Below are 24,186 nucleotides of genomic sequence, written 5' to 3'. Positions count from 1 at the left end.
AGTTGTAATGATACGAGACCTCTACGGAACCTGAGAATGCCTCCACCAGTGAACGCGAGAAGCCGTCGGTGGAAAAAATGGCATTAGCGGCTATCCGTGAGTGGCTCGCGTCTGATAAAAAACGTGGGATATGGGAGGTCGGATGATTTTTGCGGTTGAGTCCCGAAATCGAATGCGGATGCTCTCACAAGCCGATATCATCGCATGTCGTGCCGTCTCTCACGTCTCATTCGAATCGGATAGGTAGTCCGGGCTCTGCTCCGACGTAGAGCAGTATCATCTCCGGAGCCCCAGGGTTCGCCGACGTTTCTTCGGCGGCGACTTCTCGACACATTCCACTGGGGACTTGTCTGGAACTGAACTTTCGAATCAATACCTGAAACTCAAGCGAAAAATAATACTGCCACTCTATGGATGGGTTAGGCAAGGGTCTACGAACCTGTTCTCGACGTATCGCTCGCTTTCGACATTGATGAGGACCGCGTGGAACGCCTCGGTGTGTTCTCTTTGCTACTCGTTGAGCGGTTCTGGCTCCTATCCACGACCGGGGTCACCTGCTCACCTTTGATGTCAATAGATTCTCAGTTTGAATGCTTGGCGGAGAAGAATCCTAGATTTGGCGAGCTTTGGTCGCAGATACTCACATCTTGCGGCCGGTTCTTACCTGGAGCTCCAGCAGGGGATGACGACCGGCAATCTGTCATGGGCTCTACGTCGTCTTCTGCAGAATCAATTCCCTTCAGTTCTAGACCTGATGAGGGAAGCTAACCGGCGGCTATGGACCGAGAGTTCCGTTTATACATCCGCAAGGGAATGAAAGTATCTGAGCTCACCGGATTCGGGAAAAGCCGACCTCGGCTCGTCCTCGATTTCTTTTCTGCCGTCGTCGGCTCCGTCGGCGCTTTTGCCTTTCTTAGGCGGCCACGCGACTTTCACAGATTCCTTCCGCTTGGAGCCGGGCGATACTTTCGCTTTCTGGACTGATTTACGCGCCGCTGAGGCATCCTTTTGCGGTTTCGGTACGGTCGATTTGCTCTCTTTCCCGGTCGGCGATCGCAGCGAACTAGGTATTTCCTCATCACTCCATTCGTCGTGATGTTTCTTGACCTCGTCAACTTTTATGCTGGTCGGACAAAATTCGAGTCATTCGACAATCAATACCGATTCATGTCCAAATTTTCTACGTAGGCCCTAGACGTGACCACCAGATAATCGAAGGCATCCAAGAGCCTCACCGGAAGTCTCTAGCGGCAGCCCGCGTAGAAATATCTCCGAGCTCGATCTTCTTCGAGAGTTTCTGTAGCTCGTGATGGTGCTGCTCCAGAGCGAAAACGAATGCTGGAGCAGCCTGTTGCTCCTTGGATTTCTGCTTCTTTTTGCCGATGTTGCGGCGAGCTGCTTCTTCCTGAACATTGGTTGGAACATATCGGATTCAGAGCCGGGATTACGGAGCTGATGTCGATTCGTGGAGGGGGAGGGGAGAAGGAATCGATCCGGACTTGATATTCCATATGTTCGATAGCAGCGGAGCGATACAGACCTCGACCCGCATGACGAGGGCTTCGAATCTTGGTGTGCAGACTTTTTGTACGAAAGATACCAGTTTCGGGTATCGAGTGGAGACTTCAGCCCTATTCCGCGATCCATACTGAATTAGGAAGAAATCCGCGCCTTAGCATTTACCTCTTGCTTGTCCGATCGATTTCCTCCCATTCAAGCTGAGGATCGGAGACGAGAGAGCGTCCCGGGATTTCTCTTTTCGATCGTAATTTCGGGACCTGACTGCCCCTTGTAGTCGGCAAGACAGGCCGGTTACTCCGCCCCGCGCCCTTAACGCGTCAGGAACTCAGGAACTTACAAACTTGGCGAGGCCGGTGAGAACCTTGTAGATTTTCGCTGTGCTATTCAGGAGTACGTCACAATACTCCAGCGGAACTTCCGAGTGTGCGACAGTGCTGAGAGCCTCTACGACGTAGTACAATTGTTTGATGAAAGCTGGCTCCATCTCCTCTGTGAGCTCTGAGGAATCGGAGAATTCACTTTTTACTTCTAGGAGCTCGAGAACTCTGCCACCACGTTCTTTCGAATCATGGGAGGCATTCATGGGCGTGGAATGCAGAGGAACTGACCGATTTTCGTGAACACCCAATCGAGCTGACCAGTTATGGATTTGACGACAGCATTGAAAAGTATGAAAAGCTCCGGTAGATCCTCGGTGTGCAGGCTCTGAAGAATGCCATCTTGAGCGGCTGTTGAGTTTTCGAGTAGCCCACAGAGCCGAGCGAGTTTCTGACTCAGTCTCTTGAAAACAGCCACACCACCGGACATGTGACTCGCCAGATCGAGCAGCAATGGCATGTATTCTATTGTGTTTTCCGCGCTCTGATCATCCGCCTGGAATTGACCGGAAACAGATTAAACTCCCGCTAGACATTCCGTACAGGAATCGAACGCGGATAACTCACCCATGTGTAAATGTCTGAAATCAGCGTGACGTCGTCGGGGAAAAGGAGACACATGCACTGGACGCAGGCTATCAGAGCTCCGACATCGTCCTTTCGTTCCGCGGAATCCTTCGCTTGCTTGATCATTTCCTTGAAGTACTTGAACAAAGCTTCTCTCGAATCTGCCCCTAACTCTTTCAAGAGCTCCTCGCGGGCGCTTGGAATATCTTCACTGTTGAACACGTCCTGTACCACGCTTTGGAAATTTATGGACATCATCTGGACACAGCAAGCTTTCGTCTCGGGATCGACATAAGGTTTGGTGAGAACGTCCTGTAGAAGAAAACGCGCTGGGAGTACGGAGCGGAGCGATTCCGATATTGGATTCCATTATATATTCCTTCAATGACGACTCGGGGCTTCAAGCTACCTTCAAAGCACTGAGCAGCTGTCGGCGCTCATGGGGCTCGATACGTTTCCTCGGAGCCAGGGAATCGCTTGCGTAGAGGCGGATTTCCATGTGGACGCTGTCAGACTTCAGCAAGTTGCAGAGAACTTCATTTGACAGCAAACATTCGTGTTTCGCGCTCTTTTCCGCCTACAAAAGCTCTATCTGATTGAAGGTTCTCTCTGAGATAAGCCATCCGATCGAATGCCGCTGGAAGTTCAGCGCGCTTACTCTTTTCTTCCGTGGAGCCTTGCTAGCAACCGAAGCCATCGTTGTGTCTGCGTTGCTCGCAGCATCCTGGGCTCCTCGAATTTCCTTCAACTTCTCCAGGACATTTGAGCAATCTACGCCGAACTCACTGCTCAGCAGTATCAGTGCGTCAACCTGACTGGTTTCTTCGACATTAGTCGTCATCGAAACCATGCGTTTGAACAGCCACTTCAGAGTTTGAGATTTTTGGGTGCCTAAGGAATCGTAAAAGAAACGATAGAGGGGATTAGATACATACTTGAGTCGGAGACCATCTACGATCGAACACCAGACATTATGAAGAAGCTGTCGGTACCTTTAATGTGAACCTTTCGATAAGCGCAGAGACAAGATGCAACCGACATGAGAATATGCGGATCGCTGGGATTTTGGAGCATCAATTCTTGGAGCAGCTCGAAGATGCTCTCCTTGAGCATACGGTTCACCTTGATGAGATCAGAAAGACCCCGGAGAATGTGGTGTCGGATTTCAACCGTGCTCGGTGACAGCTCTACCAGGATACGACGGATAAGCTCCAGAGCCTCGAGACAAATCCGTCCTGGATTCGAAAGAAAGTGCTCCCCCGTAAATTCCACGATTTTGTCCCTCATCCCCGCTCGAAAAAAACGCAGCAGAGTGACATCGGGCAGGGCTCTGATTTTCTTGAGTGTGGGAGAAAGTGTAGGCAGGATGTCTCGATCACTACGGAAATCGGAAGAAGTTGTTTTGGGGCAGAGTCATACCATTAGGGTTTTGAGAAACATCATCGTCTTCCACAGTGAAGTACGCAATTATCTCCAGCAGGCCATTCGCCGCGACAAGTCGGCTCGCCGGGTCGTTCAGGAACAGACACTTCCTCAAGGCTATCACCAACTCATTGCGGATCTGGGGGCACGACTCCAAAATTACTCGGACAAGGGTTCGAGCCACTTGAGGGTCGACTGAAGGCAAAGCTGCGAACGATGGGAATCATCAACTCGAGACATTCTTCATTGTGCTCAGGAGTCCCTCCACCCACAAGGGACGGTGGTTATAGTTTCACAAAGGAATAAGAGTTTTTTTCTCCCTATACTCAAAACGGCTTCTCACCTGAAATGACATCCCAGCCCGCTGAAGTGGGCAGTTGGCCACACGGTAGTTTCGCCAACAGGTCAGCGCATTCTTTTGACGGATTCTGGAAAAGAGCTCTCAAAAGCCGGTCAAGAACTGCTTGAACAGTGCCAGCTTGAGAAGACGTTTGACAAAGCGTGAGCAGCATAAGTGCACCTTGTCGAGCCACCCGCGGCGGCGTTTTCGTTTTCAGAAGCAGAAAACCGAAATCGATCAGGCAATTCGTCGTGAGGAAGACTTTGTCATCACTCGTGCTGGAAAATACACGCTCGGTATGAGCTTAAAGATGCACCGGATTTTGAGCGATCGAACCGCGACCTGGCAGCTCCCAATTACCTCAGAGTGCACGCATCTACGAGAGCCAAGGGCGCGTATACCGGCAGAGTTTCGCTGAGCCATCGAGCTTCGTAACGCTTCAATTCGTAATCGCAATGCAATGCAACGGCAGCGCGCAGTGCGTTTTGCGTCGGTGTTTGGAAGTTTCTGTGGATCGAACCCACCGAGAGACACAGACGGAATTTGAAGGCATCGGATAAGATGGCTACCGGATTGCTCTTGATGAGGGCCTGCACCGATTTTGCGATCTGCGGGAAAGCATTCTTCACTCAAAATAAATCGCCCCATCGATAACGATCTGCCCCTCCCCCACGGAAATCGGAAGCCTCCGCCATGCTCGTACAGAGCGAGGCTCGCGGGAATGGGAGGTCCCCGTTCCCGAGAAGTCATCGTACTCACGCCAGGATTCTGCCGGGTCGCAGCCACACACTCGGCGAGCACACCAGCTCGCGTCGTTTCGTCGATGTTCTGTGGATTGAGACGCTGCAGGACCTGCTGCAGAACTGAAGGATGGATCGGGAGAATCTGACTCAGGAACGGTAGCAGCAGATGACTCGGTAAGGAGTTGATGTACGGACTCAGAACTGGATTGACCACACCGAATAACGAGTTGCTCAGCTCGATTTCTCTGAAGAATTTGGCGATGTGCACGACGATGTCATCTCTCCACGGCATCTTATCGACTAGGGCCGAAACCAGGGCCTGTTTGAAATCCGTGACCCTGCTTCCCCTCCATGGGAGGTTTGCCCCCGTGGATGAGGCGTGCAATAGCAGGGATGATAAAAGCTCCAAAGTCATAGGACATCCAAGGTTGTCGATGATAACTTCGCAGAGGGCTAACGGGAAAGTATATTCTTGAGAATAATCGGCCTTCGAAAGGCTCCGCTCCGCCGAATCTGTTTCATGCGGGTAAATTCGCTGATTTTCGGAATATTTCGAACGTTCTCCATTTGAGCGTACAGACCGGAACAATCAGCCGCGGAGAGGAGATTCACGTCGGCCAGGAGCTCCACGAGGAGATTGTTGAGAGACTCCGAAGACATTTCCGATCCCGGGAGAAACCAAAACTTCAGTATCGAAGTAAGTATTTGACGGAAGATCGTCAGCCTGAAGGCTTGTTTGCCCTGGGCATCAGTAGCTGCGGGCGGAAATACGTTAGTCCAAGCTCGGGTTGCTGCTTTGGAAATGTGAGAATACTAAATGAGAAACGATTCGTGCGGCTTGAGGTTGTGCGGACGTGAGAAAACGCAGAGCGGAGAGCATCGGAAAAAATGTCAATCTGAGTGTCCCCGACCGTACCTTTCCGGATAGCTTGGTAGATTCCTCCGAGGTTCCCTCCATGCTCCTCTTTGATGTGGGTCTCGATCAGTTTGGTAATCTGTGACGACGGGGAAAGAGAACATAAATCGCCGAGCAACCTGTGCGCTGGATTTCGGAGTATATGGAATTGCGGAGGCCCGGTTGAGCTGGGTGGTGAGTTTTCCACTGATCGCCAGCTTATTCACCGAGTAATATACGTAGAGAGAACACTTACCCCGTCTCTATCCGAATTTTCGACGAAACCGTTCAGCTGCTCCATAGCAGATCGACTCTCACTCAGAACCTTGGCGGAGTCTTTGGAAGCACGTCGGATACATGGGAGCTTTCGTAAGAACAATTTATAATTTACTAAGAACCAGGGAGAGCTCAGGCTCCGTTGAAGGAAACGTAGTCAGAATCAGATGGTCGCGGAGATTCGAAAGCTCGGTAGACAGCTCTCTGCGAGAACGGCAGCGTTGGCGCCATTGAGTGGAACGAATGGATGCATTTTTCTCGGCTGTCGGGCGAAGAGTTCATCGTTCCTGATCGCGCTTCAGGATCATTGTAGGAGGGCGGAAATCCTACTCTGCAGAACCGAGAGACCATCATTGATTTTCTCGACCTAAAGCCAAGTGTTGCTCAAAACGCAATCCTAGTCGCCAGCTGCGTCTCGCGATGCGACAGTCGGAGCCACCTACTAAGCTCACAAGCGACTCCTCGCGTGAAACGGAAACCTTCTTGACGAGCGAAGTATCTCCTCGTAATGGGCTGTGACCTGTCCACAGGACTCAAGGAATCCCGATATCGGTGACTTCCTTCGTGGGAAACATCTTCCAACTTTGCGGAAGTCCGGCTCCTCCTGCATCTCTTAATCCAGGCTGCCCATAATGAGGGACACTCATAGAGGGACACAATAGGAGATCCGTTGATGAATTAGATATAATCCTGACCGTGTTTAACATTGTATTCGATGAGACTGCGAAACTGGAGGGGTATCTCTGATACGCGCATCTTTCGCTGGATGCGTTCAATTTCCAGTATCACGAATTTCGGAGCAACGATTCGAAGATTTATGAGACGCCATTCTTTCTGGCTCGCGCCACGAGGGGGTTTAAGATTGAGAAACCCTGAATCGGAGAATGAGCACATGGATAGGTCATCTGGGCTCCCGGTGGATAAACTACTGCGAGCTCTCGCTTGTCGGCCTCCATTTCTCTCCTCAGATTGCTTCGCGGCAATCGGAGTTCGGCAAGCTGTCGGGCAATGGATAACTCGGCGGCTAGATAGAGGGTAGAGTGTATATTTATCAGCTACAGTGGATCGAGTCTCGCTGCCGCGAATATACAACTTGCTGTTCTATTCGCGCAAAAGCTTCCTCTGCGAGGGAGCCGTATTTTGGAATCAAATCGTCAGAGTTTATTGCCTAAATCACAGGCAGGATTGAGCTCCGAATTCGGGCTCGGGTCCCTATGCTCACAATCGAGGAATGAGACTCGCTCACATCGACGGGATCGCCCTACACGTGAAATAATTGCTCTTCGACCGGGGGCCCTGAATTTCTCTCCGCGGAGGATCAGATATGGGGTGAACGGCGCGGCGGGGCAAGCTACATATCGAACGGATCCTTACGGTCCATCCTTTCCGTACGGGAGGAACTGGGTTCGAATCGCCCAAAGAGCTCCGTCTTCTAGTCCAGGATTCTCCTGCGCCAGACGGGGATGTCTCCGGTCGGCGAATGCGAGTTCCTCTCAAGAACTGAAGAAAAGCTCGAAGATTCCCAGAACCCATGGACACGATGCCGAGATTATGCTATCAGTGGACTCTCGAGTGTAATCACGGTGGCAGCCGTGGCATTCCTCGTGAACGCTTCTTACTGATCAGGTGTGGCGACAGGGATGAGCTGATTCCTTGTCGGGTTCGATCTTATCAAACTTAGCTTTACGTGAATCTTGCTGATTGTCGGGATCTGATTGCCTTCACAGAGTCAGAACTGCATGGTCTTTGTCCCTGTCAGGGCCAGCTCGTCGCGCACATGCCGCAGTTTTGCTGCCCAAGTCCGGCGGCCCTCCGAGCGCACAAGGTGCATCTGACGCTTCAAGTCTGAACCGAATGAGCATCATCTCTCTTACCTCACCCCATGGATCGCACCTTAATTAGTCAGGCAGATAAGGAGAAGACAGACTCTACAAAGCGTACATGAAGCCAGGCTTCACCGCGATCAAGATGATGTATGACTGCCACGCCAAGCGACTCAAACGCCTGATCAAAGAATCCAAATCTGATAACCACGATCAGAATTCGAGAAATCTAAGGACCCAAGAGAAGCGTGGCAGATATGGGAATGGGTATTGTACGGTTATAATATGGTGATATTCAAGTAAATACTCCGCGGACAGCGTAAGGGCTTCATGGGCAGCTCCATCATATACAAGGCATAAACGAACACTCCGCGACGGTTGGCAGAACCCTGGTGAAATCGAGATTGGGGACAGACACCTTCTAGACCCCAGTTAAGGAGATGACTAAGGCCCTCTTTGCCTCATTCGAAGCACCGGACTACTGGACTGTGTACAATATATTGGACAGTTGCAGCGGGCATAAGGCGTCAGGAATAGACGGAATACCTCTGAGACTGCTGTACCTAGCGAGAGAATACATAGTCGACAGCGTGGTGTCTATCATTGACAGAACACTGCGGGAATCACACTACCCGGACTACCTGAAACGCTCCCTTGTCCTCCCTATGTATAAGCCTGGGGCCCACTGTGACATATTGAACTAAAGACCCATTTCACTCTTGCCAGAAATCAACAAATTGATTGAGAGATTTCTGGTGGACCAAGTGACCAAGAGAGTAACGAAATACTATATGAAAAACAGTTTGGATTCAGAAGGGGCAGGTCATGTGTTTACGCGGCTTACGAGCTACAGGACTTCGTCTCTCGCACACGGAATGGGGAAGAGAACTGTATATCGATTTCCTGTGATATTTCGAAGGCTTTTGACACTATCAACCATGATGGACTAATCCAGAAACTCGAAGCAGCCGGAATCCGAAGGGCGGCGCTTGACCTACTCAGGTACTGTCTTTCTGATAGAGTTCAGTGTTTTGAATATAATGATGATATGAGTGAAGCGACGGCGATCTACTGAGGGATTCCGCAGGGACGTAGCGTACTCGGACCGCAGCTCTTCTTGGTATACATGAACGATCTTCCTGATTTTGTGTCCTTTGCTGACGATACAGCCTTCCTCATAGGAGGCAAAAGCGTAAGCGATCTCTTCAGGAGAACATCGATCTGCATGACAGCTACGACTGAATGGATGAACAATAACGGATCTACATATACTGAATCTATACTGAATCAAAACCAAATTCATGTAATTCGGCCCGAAAAGTCTAGAGCTCAGAAGACGGAGGATAACCGCCCATCGGCGCAAGTGCTCGATGGATAACCAATCCTGCTTGTGCCCAACGATTGAGTGCTGTGAGACGTACGACTGCTCAGGACTCACGTTCCAGGATAATATGAAATTCGACTCCCATATCGGTAGCGTCCGCTCGAAAATTGGGTCTGCCATCGCGATCTTGGTGAGGACACGGAACGAGGCCTCGTACCAGACGAAAAGAAGCATATTCTTTGCTAGCGTTGACGCACATATAAAATACATGCTACCAATACATGGCGTGACTTTCAAGACGACCCTTAAGCACATTCAGACATTGCAGAATACGGCTATTAGAATTGTACACTCGGCCAACTGTCGAGTTCGCACGGACCCACTGAGGAAAGCAATCGGAACTCGTACGGTCAACGAACTTTATGCCATGGCAGTCATGGAACTGATGTACATCAAGATGCGAAACTTTGATACACCCAGTCCCAGGACGAGAGCTTGGACGAATGGGAAGCTCTCACTACCGACAGTAGTAAGGACGGGCATGTACCGGAAGACACCGACGTTCAAATCCTACCAGCTAGTCAACTACATTAAAAACCCTTTCGTGATTAGGTGAGAAGAAAACAATCTCTGCTCTGCTTCCAAATCACTCCAGGTAGGGGGCAACGATCCGTTGTCTGGCACGAGACACCTCTCATCAGTTGCAGTAATCGAACCTTTTTTGAAGCGAACGCCTCCTCCGACGTCCGTATCACAGGCCAGTTGGCCTCTGACGGAGTATATTCAGTAGAATAATGGTTCGATGAATAAATCGCCAACTTACTACAAAAAAAACACGCAGGCCATTGACTGAGTCTCTAACTCAGTCGGATAATGGGCGTAGAACTACGCTTTTCTGAATTTTCACCTGGATTCTTAGACATGTTTATATCAAAATATCAGGCTCTCCCGAATAAGAATTTCTGACTGCTCTGCTCTCTCCTATCTCCCAGAGATGGAGTAGAGTTTCCAATTCATCGACATCAGCTCTACTGCACTGGGCTCTCACTCCGCTTTTATAATTGGAATGCATCGCTCAAGGGTTTCTGGGAAGGCAATTGGTACGCTTGAGGAAGTGACATTAAGTGGCATCTTCGGGCGAGAAAATTATCATACGATGAGGTCCGTTAACTCCTATTTCAACTCACAGTGAGAATCGTTTTCACCATGAAATGATGAGATAACTTCGTATGAATAAAAGGCGCCACTTCGACTCATCGCGGATGTCCTCGAATTTTCCCTCTTGATCATAATGGAAATCATGATCTCGTGTGCGATCATTGGTATACCCATCAGAGACTAGGTTTTTTTCGCTCAAATGTTTTTGCGGAAGCGAATTGTGTCTTTTAAGGCACGATTGAATTCCGAAAAGTGAGATCGCCTTCTTTTTCGTAAGTAGTTGATGGAATCGAGCCGCTATCGTCTAGACGGTCGAAGTTGCCGAAGCTAAACATTTCTTGCCATCATGATATTTGTGCTAGGATGCGTAGTTCTCGAGTATTTTGAACTCGAGCCTATATTATGGCCTATTTCAACCCGAAGAAAGGATTCTCGAGTTCGGCATGACCTTCTGACGATGCCTCACAAGCATTCCCACGTATTTGCCCATAACAGTTTTCCTCATAAAATGCTTTGTTGCCGAGAATATCGACGATGGAGTTTGTGACCATTGTGCACGATTCGCACCCCATCTTGTCCACCTACCGGGGGCTATAGCGTAGTTCTACGCTAAAAAATAGATATACAATCTTGACTAGCTTTTTTGGGACACCCTGGAACGGGCCTTACTCTCGCGGTACCGCCACGAGATACGGGACACGATCTGCCTCTCCAATGTATCGAGGACTTTTTTCGAAAACAGTAGGGACCCTACCGTCCACGCAATCAATGCCAATCAATCAATCGATGTAGGGGATCGCATGCACGGTTGCTGATGGATACGATTCGGAACCTCGATCCTTCCTCGGTGTCTTTTCCGCCTCGGAAATTCCCGCGAATCGGCACCCAGCGTTGCTCAGGAGTCACAAGTACGTTGAGTTCTGCGCGATATGATCCAATGAGATCCAGAGTCATGCGACGGCAGTCAGCTCAGTTCCCTTTCAGAAACGAACGATTCGAGTCTGGAAAGAGGCGAGGGGACCGCCCGACTGGCTCGAATCGTCAGCAAAGATCATCAGCCACATTACGACCCTACAAGTCGAATTTCGGGTCCAACTTCGGGACACCTCTCAAGGTTCCAATCTCTCGCGTTCATCCCCGCCCCCTGGGAACGAAAGCTCAGGATGGACAGTCCCTTCATTCCTCTGTTCCTGAGAAATAGCGAGTCCACAACGACATCTGCGTGATCGCTGATTGTTGATAACCGCTGCTTCTGCTACCACCGCCGTCGTCGCTGTTCGTGCGGGCAGGTTCCCTCCGCAGCTCTCTGAGCATCTGTTCGCGATACGACCATCTCCATCGAGCCCATCGTTGAAACGCTTCAAGACCTGGTCGCCGTCAGCTGACGGAACGATATTCGAGCTCGCATGAAGCGCTACACCGTCGCTTGTTCGTCGCGACGTTGCTCATTCCGGAACGACAAGTCGACGGGAGAGACATTCCGAAAGACGAACCCGCAGTCAAGTCCGTGATGACCCGAGTACAGTTTTGTTGGCACCAGTAGTCAGCCATATCGTTGTCAGTGTCGATGCCGATGACTGTTGTTGTGCGCAGTTTGCTTTGTTTTGCTGCTACGGCTGCTGTTACTGCTGTCGATGCTGCTGCCACGGCCGCCACCGCCGCGACCGTCACTGCGCCTCTGCGTCCCTGCCTGCCTGTACAGTCGACGACTTACGACGAGTGAACTTTGAATTGTGCACACCGCAGAAGGCCTCGGTTATGGCGTTTGGACCATTCGTGCCGTTACCACCACCACCGTCGCCGTTGAGTCAAATCGGAGGGACTGCGTGAGGGACAGCCGAAAGACAGGTGCTTACGATTCGGACCAAATTGTTTTCAAGCATCGAAAAAATCCACAACATCGAAATCAACGCCCTCCGTATCCGGTCTTCCCGAATTCGGGATTCTGTTTCGGTCGTCATCGCAGCCGCTCAGTGAACGCCGTCGTCGACTCATGCGAATAGGTTGTTCGTTGGAGAGCGATTCGAGCCGATTGATCAAAACAAAAGTCTCGTCCGAAGAGTTCGTAGAGAAGCCCTAGCCGATCAGCTGTTGCATCGACCGCTGTTGTCGCCGGAGAATGGTTGGTGTCCGGATCCGAGTTCCAGCAGCTCGAAAAAGTCTGAAACGGAGTCAGCCTCAGCCCACGCCGCGCAGCAGTTGGTCGCTTTCACGCCACAAGAACCTTTCGGCGGTCTCATGACCGCTGGTCGGACGTCGACTCGACGGCAACTCAGAAGCTAGGCGGATGAGAGAAACGATAAAGTGAGGTGAAGACAAGAGCAAGGAGAAACCCGGCAAAAACAACAGCAGCAACAAACCCATCATCAACATAAGTCGGTGGGGAGTTCAGAGTTCGAACGAACGCTTGAAGCATGCTGTTTTGCTAATGGGTAAATAACTTCACGAGGAAGATATTTCATCTGTTCTTAAAGGGAGGGTAAATTCGTTAGCCAGTTCGCCGACCGAACGCCCGACAAACCGACTAGCAGGCTCGCTCGCTCGCTCGATCGTACGGTATCTTCGTTCCAACTCCACGGCTCCCGTTGCCACTGCTACTTTCACCGAGACCGCTGCTGTTGACGCTGCTATTACAGCAGCAGCGTAAGCTGCGGCGGCCGCGACGTTCCAAGAAGACACGTTTCCAACGTGCGACGTCAAAAACAACCATCTCACGGCGGGATAGGCCTCTCCGATCTTTAACTAACTAAGTATCTAACTTGGTTATCGGTTATCGGGGGAAGACAGCGGAGCGGTTTCGCGGCTTAACATCGTTAAGTCGACAACGACGAAGAGTCCACATTCTGATCATCATGGGAGCAAAGGCGTCCACGAGTGCAGATCCTCCTCCCGAACCGGCGACACAGTCAAGAGAGCACCCGAGCTCGCGTGAAAGTTCCGGTTTAGCAGCAATTCTCGCCGATCTCGGAAGGAGGGCCTCACTCGAAACCGGATCGAGTGGACGCCGAGCACGGAGCTTTAGCGGCATCGTTGGCGGAAGTGTCGGAAGTGGAACCACCAGTGGACCTTTAGATACACCTCCGCAGCAGGATGGCAGCACACCTCTTTCAGAAGCACAGAGTCTCCCTCTGCACTTCATGTCGTTCAATGGTGAGTTTTCGAAAAGCTCTCTAGACGCTGATTCATTTCGATCTCTTCCCGTGGGACAAGCGAGTGATCCATGAATCACCAACCCGAGATCTTCTCGGAGTTCGTTTGTGGGCATTTCATTGTCTATACACCGCCGGCAGAAGACCAGGGGGGCAAGTTGGATTGTCCGCAAGGTCGCTGATCCGAATTCGGCAGCAAGCTTCACAGGGGATGGTGTTCCGCTCGGGTCCTCCTCGAAACCCCCACGATCCTCATAAGAGGAGGCGAGCAAAGATCCCTCCGACCGCGGCCGACTAAATCGCGATCTCTCGACCCGAGCCACAGACCCTCGGAACCTCTTGCAGTGGGACCGGAGGGGGTTGAAGGAAGGAACATATGGGTGGCCTAGCATGATGCGACTTCTCTCCTCCATCGCTTCGAAACCCTCCTCCGAGTGCGTTTTCCTTGGATGATGACGAACAATAACGCTCGTCAATAATAATTGTGGGGCAGCATCCCATAGAGAGCTCGCGTCCGCGAGAGAGAGGGTCGTAGGATCGTGCAAACGACGAGAGAATTGACTGGACTCCGTCCAAACGGACGAAAACAAGCGTGCTCAACTGCTCGTATTCTTCCCTGGCTCCATCCAGGTCGCAGCTTGCCGCTGAATAACTCGACATCCTCCCCGCTGGAGAAGAAAGCGGAAGAACTTATATCTCAGTCAGTTGGTCCATGCGATGTTATTCTGGACATGGAGCGAATAATATCGGGAGAGGAGGCCACGGACGGAAAGATGCTCGGCTGAGCGGACGATGCTGGATCTTATATCGAAGAAAGCTCCGAGAACGCTACCGACTCGTTTCCGCCGTTCCGTCGCTCGAGCCAGATGATTCCGGTCCTTCTCGACTGGCTTATATCGTTGAACGACGAAGAAGCGATACACGGCACAGAGAAATCACTCTGAAACCAAGCTGTCGCTCCGCTCGCGTCGGGCAAGCGCTCCCGATCGTAGCTCTTGTATATTACGTGATAGCTTTGCTTTGACGTCACTCAGAACACTAAGCTTGTGTAACCAGACGTCTTCACGACTCATTCGATTGGTCCAACTGCTTGGGAAAGTGAGCCGCCGAATAATTGCTAGCGGTCTTTCGGCGTTCACTCGGCGGTCTACGATTCATCCTGCTGACTGCTCGTTCATTCCGTTCTTCGATGGAGACCCTAAGGTCCTACGGGTCCTCTGAATTCTCAATGGAAGCTCTTCCCGGGGGGGGGGGCGCATCTTGGTCTCACGGCAAGAGATGGCAGCGCATTCTTGCTCACCGCATCTGGTGCCGCCAGTTCGAAAGCATGTCAGCGTCGTCGGTATGTCAGAATCGGCAGATCGATTGGACTCCGTTCCTCGGTTCACATCCGATCCTTCTCGGTCATCTCGCTGCGTGAGCGGCGCGCTCATTGTTTATTAAGGAATAGTAAAGGAAACAGAGGAGGGAAACACATCGCCAACATTCGCTTCGGCGGATGAATTCATGGGCTTGTGCCCTGAGGAAAATCGTGATATGCTCGAGGGAGCGACAACGACCTCGGAACATCCTTCCGGAGAGGATCATCAGAGCGCAAATGAAACTCAGTGAAGATTGTCTCGAATTACGCTGTTGCAGAGGATTTTTCTCGCTCCCGCGCGCTGTGAAATCTTTCGTGAGACCGCGGCATAACGACGGCGTCCGTGAGTCTGTAATCATATTATGCTCTGTGTTTGTCGGATATCTGCGTTCGATAACGACGCGCAAACTAGAGACGTCATCCTAATCGCCCGGGCTCGGGAGGAAGTTTGAACGGCGGTGCTCAATCGGCTTTGAGATCTAGGAATCACGGGGGATTTTTCGACTCGAATCACCGTGGCCCGCGGAATACCGATGCAGCTCGAACGACTGAGGGCTACCTGTTTCGAATGGGAATATTTTCGTTCGAATCGAGAAAGTTAAACCGAACTATTCCGATCGACAAGCGTCAATACCCGCTGATGTGAATAAGTTCGGACTGTTCCGTGGATCAACTTCGACCGTGGACGTATTCTCTGGGCTGTGCTTGCCTCCGATGTTCGTGGAAGGGAGGGAGGGAGGATGGGTAGAGAGGAGAGAGGAAGGACAATGACTCTATTCGGCGCGCGAGCCGGATAGAGAAACGCTCGGTTCCCCGTCGCATCATCGATGGTCGTGTTCGGGAAGATCGCTCGTAGTATAGCGTATCTACCTCTATCTGGGTACTGATCAGTGGTTCTGATTTCCCCGCCGGGGCTCCGACGCACGAGTGTTGTAGAGCACCTCGTTGGATTGCGTGAGCTCTTCCTAGACCCGGGCGACGCTTCGTGGGGAGTGAGGGAGGAGCCGATATTTTGTGACTAGCTCAAGGCTCCGTTCATGGTTCGAAAGTTCATGGGCTTTCCGGGACACATGCTGCTCACAGATTCATTCTAATATTTCCGGTGGAGAGCTCATGTTTTCGTCGTTTTCGGAATATTTCTCGCGAGACCTCGCACGGACAGAACTGCTCCATATACTCACGGAGAATTATAAAACAGCCAAGGCTTATGAGAGCGCGGTACGACCTGAGTTCTGGCTGTTGCGCAAGAGAGCTGAAGAAATCTGTTTTACCATACTCAGCTACGTCATATCGCGGTCAGTAGGGAATACATCGCCTGGTATCGCCACATCGGAGCTTTTTCCCTCGGGCTTCCTTCCAGGAGCGTTCAATGAAAAACCTCACCTCTTGGTTCCAGCCCGAGCCGTCTGCTGCGTTCGTTCCCAGTCGGAACCCTGATGAGATTCAAAGCGTTTGCAATTCATTTAGAATCACTCGCGCAGGTTATGCAGCCGACTACAACGAATGCACTCAGCTGAAATTGGATTTTGAGCAAAGATCTAGCTTGATGAACACGGATTGCTCCGAATGAGAGAGACGCAGTAGAAGAATAGTTTTCCCCAAACAAGCGTCCGATAGATCCCCAGTAATCCAGGGACGCCTCTTTGAGCGATCTGTTGCCCCCCGAGTACAAATCCGAGCTCCACTCCTGCTCGCAGAATGAAAGAAGGAGAGCCAGAGGGATCGAACTTCTCGAAGCTGTAACAAACTCTCTGACCGACGATTCGCTTTCCAGGTATCCGGTGCCCAGTGTGTTCAAAAGTGGTTCTTCCACATGACTGCGAGCTTCACCTAGTTATGTGTCTGACAAAACCCTCGCTCGCATACAACGAAGAACTTCTTATTGAGGACCGGGGAGCTGAAGCCGAATGCGTTATTTGTCTCGAAGAATTTTCAGCAGGTCAAACCATAGCGCGGCTACCGTGCCTTTGCATCTATCATAAGAGGTGAGTTTCGTCTTGAAGGTTCTCGACCTATGTAGTTGCCGCGATTGACCAGAATACCGTTAGCAGAAGTATGCATCTGGGGATTCGTCTCCGATGTATGTTATCTGTAAACGCTTCCGGGGAACAAGGCTGAGATCAGACATCTTGCGTCAATGGCAGAGCAATTCATCAGCGACATCAGCGCTAACCTGATCTCTCTTTCGACTTCATTAGCCGTGAGACGCTCTCACGAGATCGTAGCGAGTCTCGATGATGTAGGGTTCTGTCCTAGTTGAGAGAAATCGAGCACTCGGGCACTGCACGGTCGTGATTTCTCGGGACGCAATTTTGGACGTGAATTCCGTTCATTCCCGAGTAATTATACCATTCCCGATCGAGCCAGGTCTCACCAATATATACCCTCTGAGTCTGATCTCTTTATTACAGCTGTATCGACGCCTGGTTCCGCGTCAATCGGTCGTGTCCTGAACATCCCAGCGATTGACGAAGTTTCCCATGAACGGGGCCGGGGCAAACTGGAGGGAACGTTGGCTGGTCTGCCGCCGACTTAATTTTGTTCCGTTACATCGTTCGTTCAAGCGACAGTGGTTCCACACGTTTGGGAAGATTGACTTTCTTTCGTCGACTCCTCGGAAGCAGACTTCCCTTCGAATTTTGCAAAACGAAACGGGACCTGCTCCTCGAGAGCAAGCCTCTGTCTCTCTGACTTCATCAAGCAACTCATTTTGTCAGTTGATTCTACTCGTGGGACAATCATCTTAAGATTCCCGGATATTAAGTTTTATTTTGCCGTATTATTCACACCTATTAGTTTTGAGACACCTCCATCCAGCTAGCGAGTGTGTTTCTGACGGAATATTGTTCCCCCTCAGCAAGTTCAGATTGTTTAAGGATGGGTATTGAGATGAAGATTTCCGCGACAACTGCTATGCCTTTCAAAAGGTGGAAATATTATTTGAGCTGCAATTTGTTTGTAAATGTTGGATTGTTCCAGTGAAATCGTCGGATGAGTTTCCAAATTTTACATGTTATCAGCCTGCGAACTGTTGACGCAGGCACGGAGTTTACCTCCTTGTTCCTCCTTCGACCCGCCGCCTTGGGAGAAAAGGAAAGGGAGAATCTCTGCGGTCTGCGTTGTTTCTTAAGTACAAACCAGTCAAGTTGGTTGGCTTCAACAATGGCCGGACAACGCCTACAAGTCTGTTGATTGCGATGTGATGTCGAGTGATATATAGGTACCGGAGGTGTCGAAGAAGGCACACGAAAAACGATACTGCTGTATCGATGGAACCCAGGAGCAACCATGCGGATAGGATCATCGAGAACAGAGCTGACGCTGCAGCACGTGTATGATACGATCGAGTCTAGGAGCAGTCTGAGTGAAGTTCATCAACGTTGTTGAGAGGATATTCTGCGGGGAAAACAACTGGTGGACTGTACATATTCGATGTGTGCCATACAACGGTCGAAACACATGGAATCACTGTAAATTCTCTATCTTACCCGATAATGATAACGATAATAAATACATGCGAAGATTGAAGTCACATCATTTTCCCTCATTATCTACGTCAATCTACCATCCGAAAAAGTCCGCTCTAAGGGGGAAGGCTCTGCCCTCTGGACTCCGACCTCGACGCTGAGGGTCTGAGATCGACGAGCTCTTGGACTAGGGGTGCACAGCGTCATAGGCGAGGCGGGCCGCCATTCGGGTATATGTCGACCCCTGTCGGGCCGCGGTACGGGCCGCTCGACCCCCCTTCACCTCAATGAAAAGTGATCGAACACTGGCTATTGTCCCGGACACGGAGCGTAGCCTGAGATGAGTAGGACATCTCCGGAGCGTGAATCTCGTATCGAATGCCCCGAACTAGCTCTATTCCGGCCATATTGCCACAAATTTTCCCATGACGTTTCTCGCTGTCGTCCTCCTCGGATGCTTGTGCGCTGTGCTCATTGTCATCTATCAGGCGGTCCTAAAAGAAGACGCATGACTTCCAGAAAATTTTTGTTTAATAGAGACTAGACGCGGTAAGTAAGTAGGGTTGAACCTTTTGAAAGAAAGTCAAATCAGCAGTGAAGTATATCGTCGAATAACTACATCATTAATGATAATCATAATAATAATAATAATTATTGTCTCCATCGGTATGATAATAGTATTAATAGGGGCAAACATAATATTTGATGAAATCGACCCAACCTCGTGATACCAACCAATGTTCATGATCATCATCATTTACTCGTTTCGTAATTATCAATGCTTGCTTGTTCGGACGACTCAGGCATGATTCGTCGATTTTCTGGTCTTTCATAGCGCTTTCTTCCCCGGTCATTGTTCATGGAGAGAGAACCTGACCTTGCAGCAGATCAGCGGATTTTTCTTTTCGCTCCAATGCACTCAGCTCCGGAAATCTTTAGACTGGGAGGAAGTTTTTTCGGAGCAGCTCCCGAGCTCGGCTCTCTCTTTTTTTACATGGATTGAGAAAGTGAGCCTCCCCAGTGTTCTTTTCGACGTCTGATATGATTCAATGGGACGTCTAATCGAGATCCCCTCGGGTCACGGACGGGATCTTGATCAGGTGTCGCATCGATTTGCTCGAAACCTTGAAAAATATTCTTTGAAGTCTTGTGGCGAGCTCCGCCGGTATCAGGCTCGGAGGGCATCCGAAGTAGCCCCGTGGATTAATACGTTATACTCCCTCCCTTTGTCCTCTAGATCAAACCCTCTCTCCGCCGTATGTCCGCTTGTCATCAGGTCGGTCCTAGTCGTGGTATCCGTCGTCCCAAGTGGTTGGTGATGATAAAGTTGTGGTGATCAATGCTGATATCTCAAATATGATAATTTCGAGAACAGATCCTCTAAAAGAGTTTGTGTTTTGGTTGTGGCTGTCGTCATCAGCCTAGCGTCGTATATATATCTCTTTCAAACGTTTGTTTCGCTTCGCACGCGCTTGCTCTCGTCCTTCGATTCCCTCTTCAAATCTCTCTGTTATCATTCCATCGTCACCGTCGTCGTCCTTTTTTTCGAGTTTCCTAAGATACAAATATTCTAACATTCATATTCACTTAGCATCCTCGTTGCTTGTTGCTCCTAAATGCAAATCTCGTCAACATCGATCTGCTGACCAGAACCAGTATATATGTATGTTGTATATAATCGTTTTTTTCCATATAATATCCGTATATAGTAGTAATAATAATAATAATAATGATAATAATAGTGCTAATGACTTTACTTGTTGTTGTTGGTTTCGTTCGAACATTCGGTCTAAGATTCGGTGTTCAATTGTCGCCTCTCCGGTCGGGCAGTGAAGACGGAACTAGTGTGTAGTTTTGGATGTCTATGTCTGTGTGTTCATCGTCTTAGCGTAGCTCCTCCTGTCATGAGGGGAGATAGCAACGTTACCGTTCACCATCTCCGAGGATAGTACGTAACGTAGAGCTAAGTCAAAGAAATGTTTGTCCCCGGGAGAACTTGGCCCGGATGTTGCTGCTGGTTCTGTTTCTCGGCTCAGGGTCGAGGGTGGATAGGAAGATGAAGGTAGTTAGGAAGATAGAGAAAAGCCCGATGCCTCAGCGAAGCACAATTTTCCAATGCAAGGGCGTCTGGCGGAGTATGGCTCCCTTACAGTTTACGCAGGAACAGAAAAGCACTTTATACAAAGCGAGAACGTCTTCGCAATGAATGGAAGCCGGGAATGATGCCTTCGTTTGTGTTTGGGTATGTTGGTCAGTCAGTCAGAGGACGGGAGTCGGCGAGAAAAGAAAGAGAACTTCGACAAGAATGCTAGATGAACTGGTGATCGGATAGATGGCCTGAGCAGAAATCCAAGAGTCGGTCTATGGTGCCAGCGCTCGTCGGGCGGTCGAAGTTTTTCTTATAAGAGTGTCTCGAAGCGATAAACGAGTTCTCCTGCGACTCAAGTTGAATCGAGAATGATCAGAAGAGCCTTGTCGGAATCTGAGACAGGTTTGAGTTTCCCGCACAAAGACATTTCGGAGTGCGACAAAGGAGGCACCGATGACGATCGGTGCTCATAAAACAGAGATCAGGTGATTGGACTATGAAAAGCAAGGATGGAGCGAATGAGCCAACAACGTCATGTCTTCGACAGATTGCGTTTCGGGCAGGGCTATCTGGTATTCGTTGGTTCTTCCTGGACAATGCTCTCTGGGAACGCCAGAATTCTTCCGTAGAAACATGGTCCTAATTCCGAATAGTGATTCTCGGACACCCTGCGCATAGCCATCTGTCTGGAATGAGGCGCGCAACGCACCTCGCTAGACGAAATGTCTGAAGATCCCGAATCGCCAATTCCCATTTGCATAACATGACGGACGGACCATCAAGAACACGAGAAGCTCTCTAAGAGCCCACAGACTGCAGTGCCCTTGTAATGAACAAGTGTCAAGGTTCTTATCGCTCGAGTATTTACACGTTTTCTACATATGATGTTAGCAAACGCCTGCGCCGCCCGTGCAGTCCACTAGCTCCCTCGGCAACGTTCAATCGACAGTGAGGTACAAATGCAATGAGGATCATCAGTGAAGGCTTCCCTCCTTCCATGCCGCGAGCCAGTCCCTCTGCTTGAGTTTCGCAGAATCGCCCCGGTCGAAATGCCAAACGACCGACCTTTCGTCTGTGTAGTTTCTATATTCACCATCGTTCCACGAAGCCCGTCACGAGTGTGTGCGGGACAAAGGAGAGGTGGCTCCATCATCATCCGCCGCATCCGCAACATTTGAATGAGTCAATTGGATCGTCACCGTCTAGTTTCACATGAGAATGAGAAGCTCTAGAAACAGGTACAGATTTGAGCTCCTCCACTAGAAGAACAGTAGTCAGGCGATAGCTCCCACACATCCATCGACACGTTCAGTCACTCACTATCCACTCATCCATGGATTCATCGATTCTCCTAAATCCTAGTCGTCTTCGAGCTTCGACTGCGAGATTCGGCGCGATGATCAGCAGCACACCGGCGATGCTGCGAATGACGAGGAAGAGCTCACATCGTTTCCCCTCCCTCGTTCAATTATAGGTATTCATCCTCTATCAAGGTATTTGTTTCGTTGACTTGGAGGAGCCAGTGGAAATCAGTGGCGGCAGCGCGAGCGGCTTGGGCGTGTTGCATGAAAGCGTTTCTTTGTATCTTCTCCTTCCTTCGAGGAAAGGCTCTGAAGCGAATCGGATTGACGAATCGCTCAATGATCAAATTCACAATCCGATCGATCCGCTCCACGAATGGCACCTTGCAGGGCCTGCTCATCTCCATGCAGCGCGACGGCTCGACTGGCTCAAATGAACAACGTCAACAAACAAGCCCGCCCTGCAGCAGGAATATTCTTTTCTTCTCCATCTTGGCCTCCGGAGATTTAAGGTATCACGCATTTTAAGCGCTCGCCGGCGCTTGCCCGTTAAGAGAGATACAAGAAAGTGAGAGAAAGAGAAAGAGAAAACCGAGGCCCGACCGTAGATAGGCTTCCAATGGTGAGAGTTCAGCTGGGGTATCCGGTTCCATCTGCATCGTCTTATTATAGTCTCCCTCATCATTATCAATCGTCAATCAGTCAACTCACCGTAGATGTGTTCCGTATGTATACCAACACTACAAACTAGCTAAAACTCTCCATTTCAGGCTACCGCCACTACTATTAACAAGTTTAAATAATTATTATCATTATTGTTGTTGGTAGGTGATTTTGTTTGTTTCAGATGTTTCCGTCGATGGTAAGCATATCGTTTGCTTGTTGGTAACTTGTCGGTGTTGTTCTTCTTGTCGTAAAGTCATAAGGATAATAATTATGTGGTCTATAATTATAATAATAGATTTACCCAGGTACTTTTGATCTGCAACCTCTGCGTATGTCGTCAGCGCCTCGTACACGCCCCTCGACAACCTCCAGGCATTCGACATCCCTCGTTCCTGCTTTTTCGCCGGTTGTCCTCTGCTTTTTCCTTTACACGATCGGTCGTCTCGTCGAAGTATACGAGTGAACGACTTGGGTCATACTCGGAAGGGACTCGCCCTCGGATCCGTTCAGTGTTTTTCCTGCATTTTCCCCTCCCAGACCTCACAAAAATGAAGGTCGGCTCCACAAGCAATCAGAAAAAAAGCCAGTCATGTAGACAGACATACCATCTATCAATCAGTCAATCAATCGATGGATGAGTCTGACGGACGAATGGGCAGGCACGCCTCCATCTCGTTACAGAAGTATGATCGGAATTGTTTTCTGGCTCAGCAGACAGCAGAGGCCTCGGAGGAAGCTGACGAGTTTCTCCTCGACGTTTGCCCCCCGCGAGAGTGGATAACACCGAATTATTCAGTCGTTCAATCATCCAATGGGAGCGACGCCCCACTCTCGATTTAGTTCCTCCGAATTTTCGAAGCCCGTTGGAAATGAGAACTTGTATGGACTAAGGCACGAACGATCGCGATGCTGTCTGTCTTCAGGCTTCCAAGGGACGTAATAGTTGAGCTGTGTCATTTTTCCGTGAATACATCTTGCGCGATATTCTCGAATGGTTGTTGCGCGCTGCTTCCGAGCGGTTTCCGTAATATCCTTCTCAGCACTTGAGGTAGAGTTGAGAGTCTATTGAAGAAGTAAACCAGTCGGTTGGGGCGAGCGGTTCGTGTTGCGTCGTGACGTTTGCAAAGTTGCGTACACGAACGCGACACGTCCCTTTCAGGTCAATCGTAGCTTTGGACTGGGCAGCGTACGGAGAGCTTCGTCGACGGCAGTCGCTCACCGGGCTAGTGTGTCCAGGCCTATGTCCTGGAGAATCCACCGCCGATCCCTCGGTCGTCGTCGCGCCGAGTTTCCAGTTGTATGCAGAGACTTTTGTTGATGGTTCTACCGACGGGCTATTCGCTCACGATCACGAGAATCACGCGCCTGTACTCGATACAATGTGCGATTCTCCTGCTTCGAGTACAGGGAGGAAGATGGTGTCGGCGGAAGAGCAGCACTAGACGACGAGGGGACGGTCGATGAGAATCTCTTGATGATATCAATCTCGATAATGATGCCATTCTGCTGCCGCTGCTCGAAAGAGAATGGACACGTGTACGTTGAGGACATAGACGAGGGGCCCGTGACTGACAGTGTTCCTATCAGCGTCCATTGAAAGCGTCGCTACGTGGCCGCCTCTTGAAAGCGACCCGACGAGCTGCAGAAGCTGCTCGAGAAAAATACGACACCGACGACACCGCAGAAGACGCAGAAGAGACTGCGCTTT

General features: G+C 50.2%; 2 protein-coding genes across 2 annotated transcripts; one reads left to right on the top strand and one right to left on the bottom strand.

Annotated features, from left to right (window-relative positions):
* Positions 1 to 226: 226 nt before the first annotated feature.
* On the bottom strand, positions 227 to 6,166 carry LOC100904419 (uncharacterized). Its single transcript, XM_003743377.1, has 18 exons — positions 6,122 to 6,166; positions 5,887 to 5,965; positions 5,552 to 5,725; positions 4,987 to 5,423; positions 4,588 to 4,835; positions 4,231 to 4,505; positions 3,885 to 4,094; positions 3,458 to 3,700; positions 3,124 to 3,356; positions 2,875 to 3,042; positions 2,466 to 2,777; positions 2,130 to 2,394; positions 1,859 to 2,019; positions 1,541 to 1,648; positions 1,236 to 1,405; positions 834 to 1,123; positions 645 to 721; positions 227 to 376 (listed from the first exon to the last, which is right to left on the bottom strand). Exons 1-18 carry the CDS (start codon positions 6,164 to 6,166, stop codon positions 227 to 229), a joined length of 3,645 nt encoding a protein of 1,214 aa, XP_003743425.1.
* A 6,754-nt stretch (positions 6,167 to 12,920) lies between these two features.
* LOC100905918 (E3 ubiquitin-protein ligase ZNRF2) lies at positions 12,921 to 18,480 on the top strand. Its single transcript, XM_003743307.2, has 3 exons — positions 12,921 to 13,596; positions 16,730 to 16,940; positions 17,367 to 18,480. The coding sequence occupies exons 1-3, from the start codon at positions 13,299 to 13,301 to the stop codon at positions 17,422 to 17,424; spliced, it is 567 nt and encodes a 188-aa protein (XP_003743355.2). The 5' UTR covers positions 12,921 to 13,298; the 3' UTR covers positions 17,425 to 18,480.
* The last annotated feature ends 5,706 nt before the right edge of the window (positions 18,481 to 24,186 follow it).

The sequence above is a fragment of the Galendromus occidentalis genome, unplaced genomic scaffold, assembly GCF_000255335.2.
Source record: "Galendromus occidentalis unplaced genomic scaffold, Mocc_1.1 scf7180000077442, whole genome shotgun sequence".
In the NCBI taxonomy this organism is placed as follows: Eukaryota; Metazoa; Arthropoda; class Arachnida; order Mesostigmata; family Phytoseiidae; genus Galendromus; species Galendromus occidentalis.
This window is presented reverse-complemented; position numbering and strand designations above follow the sequence as displayed.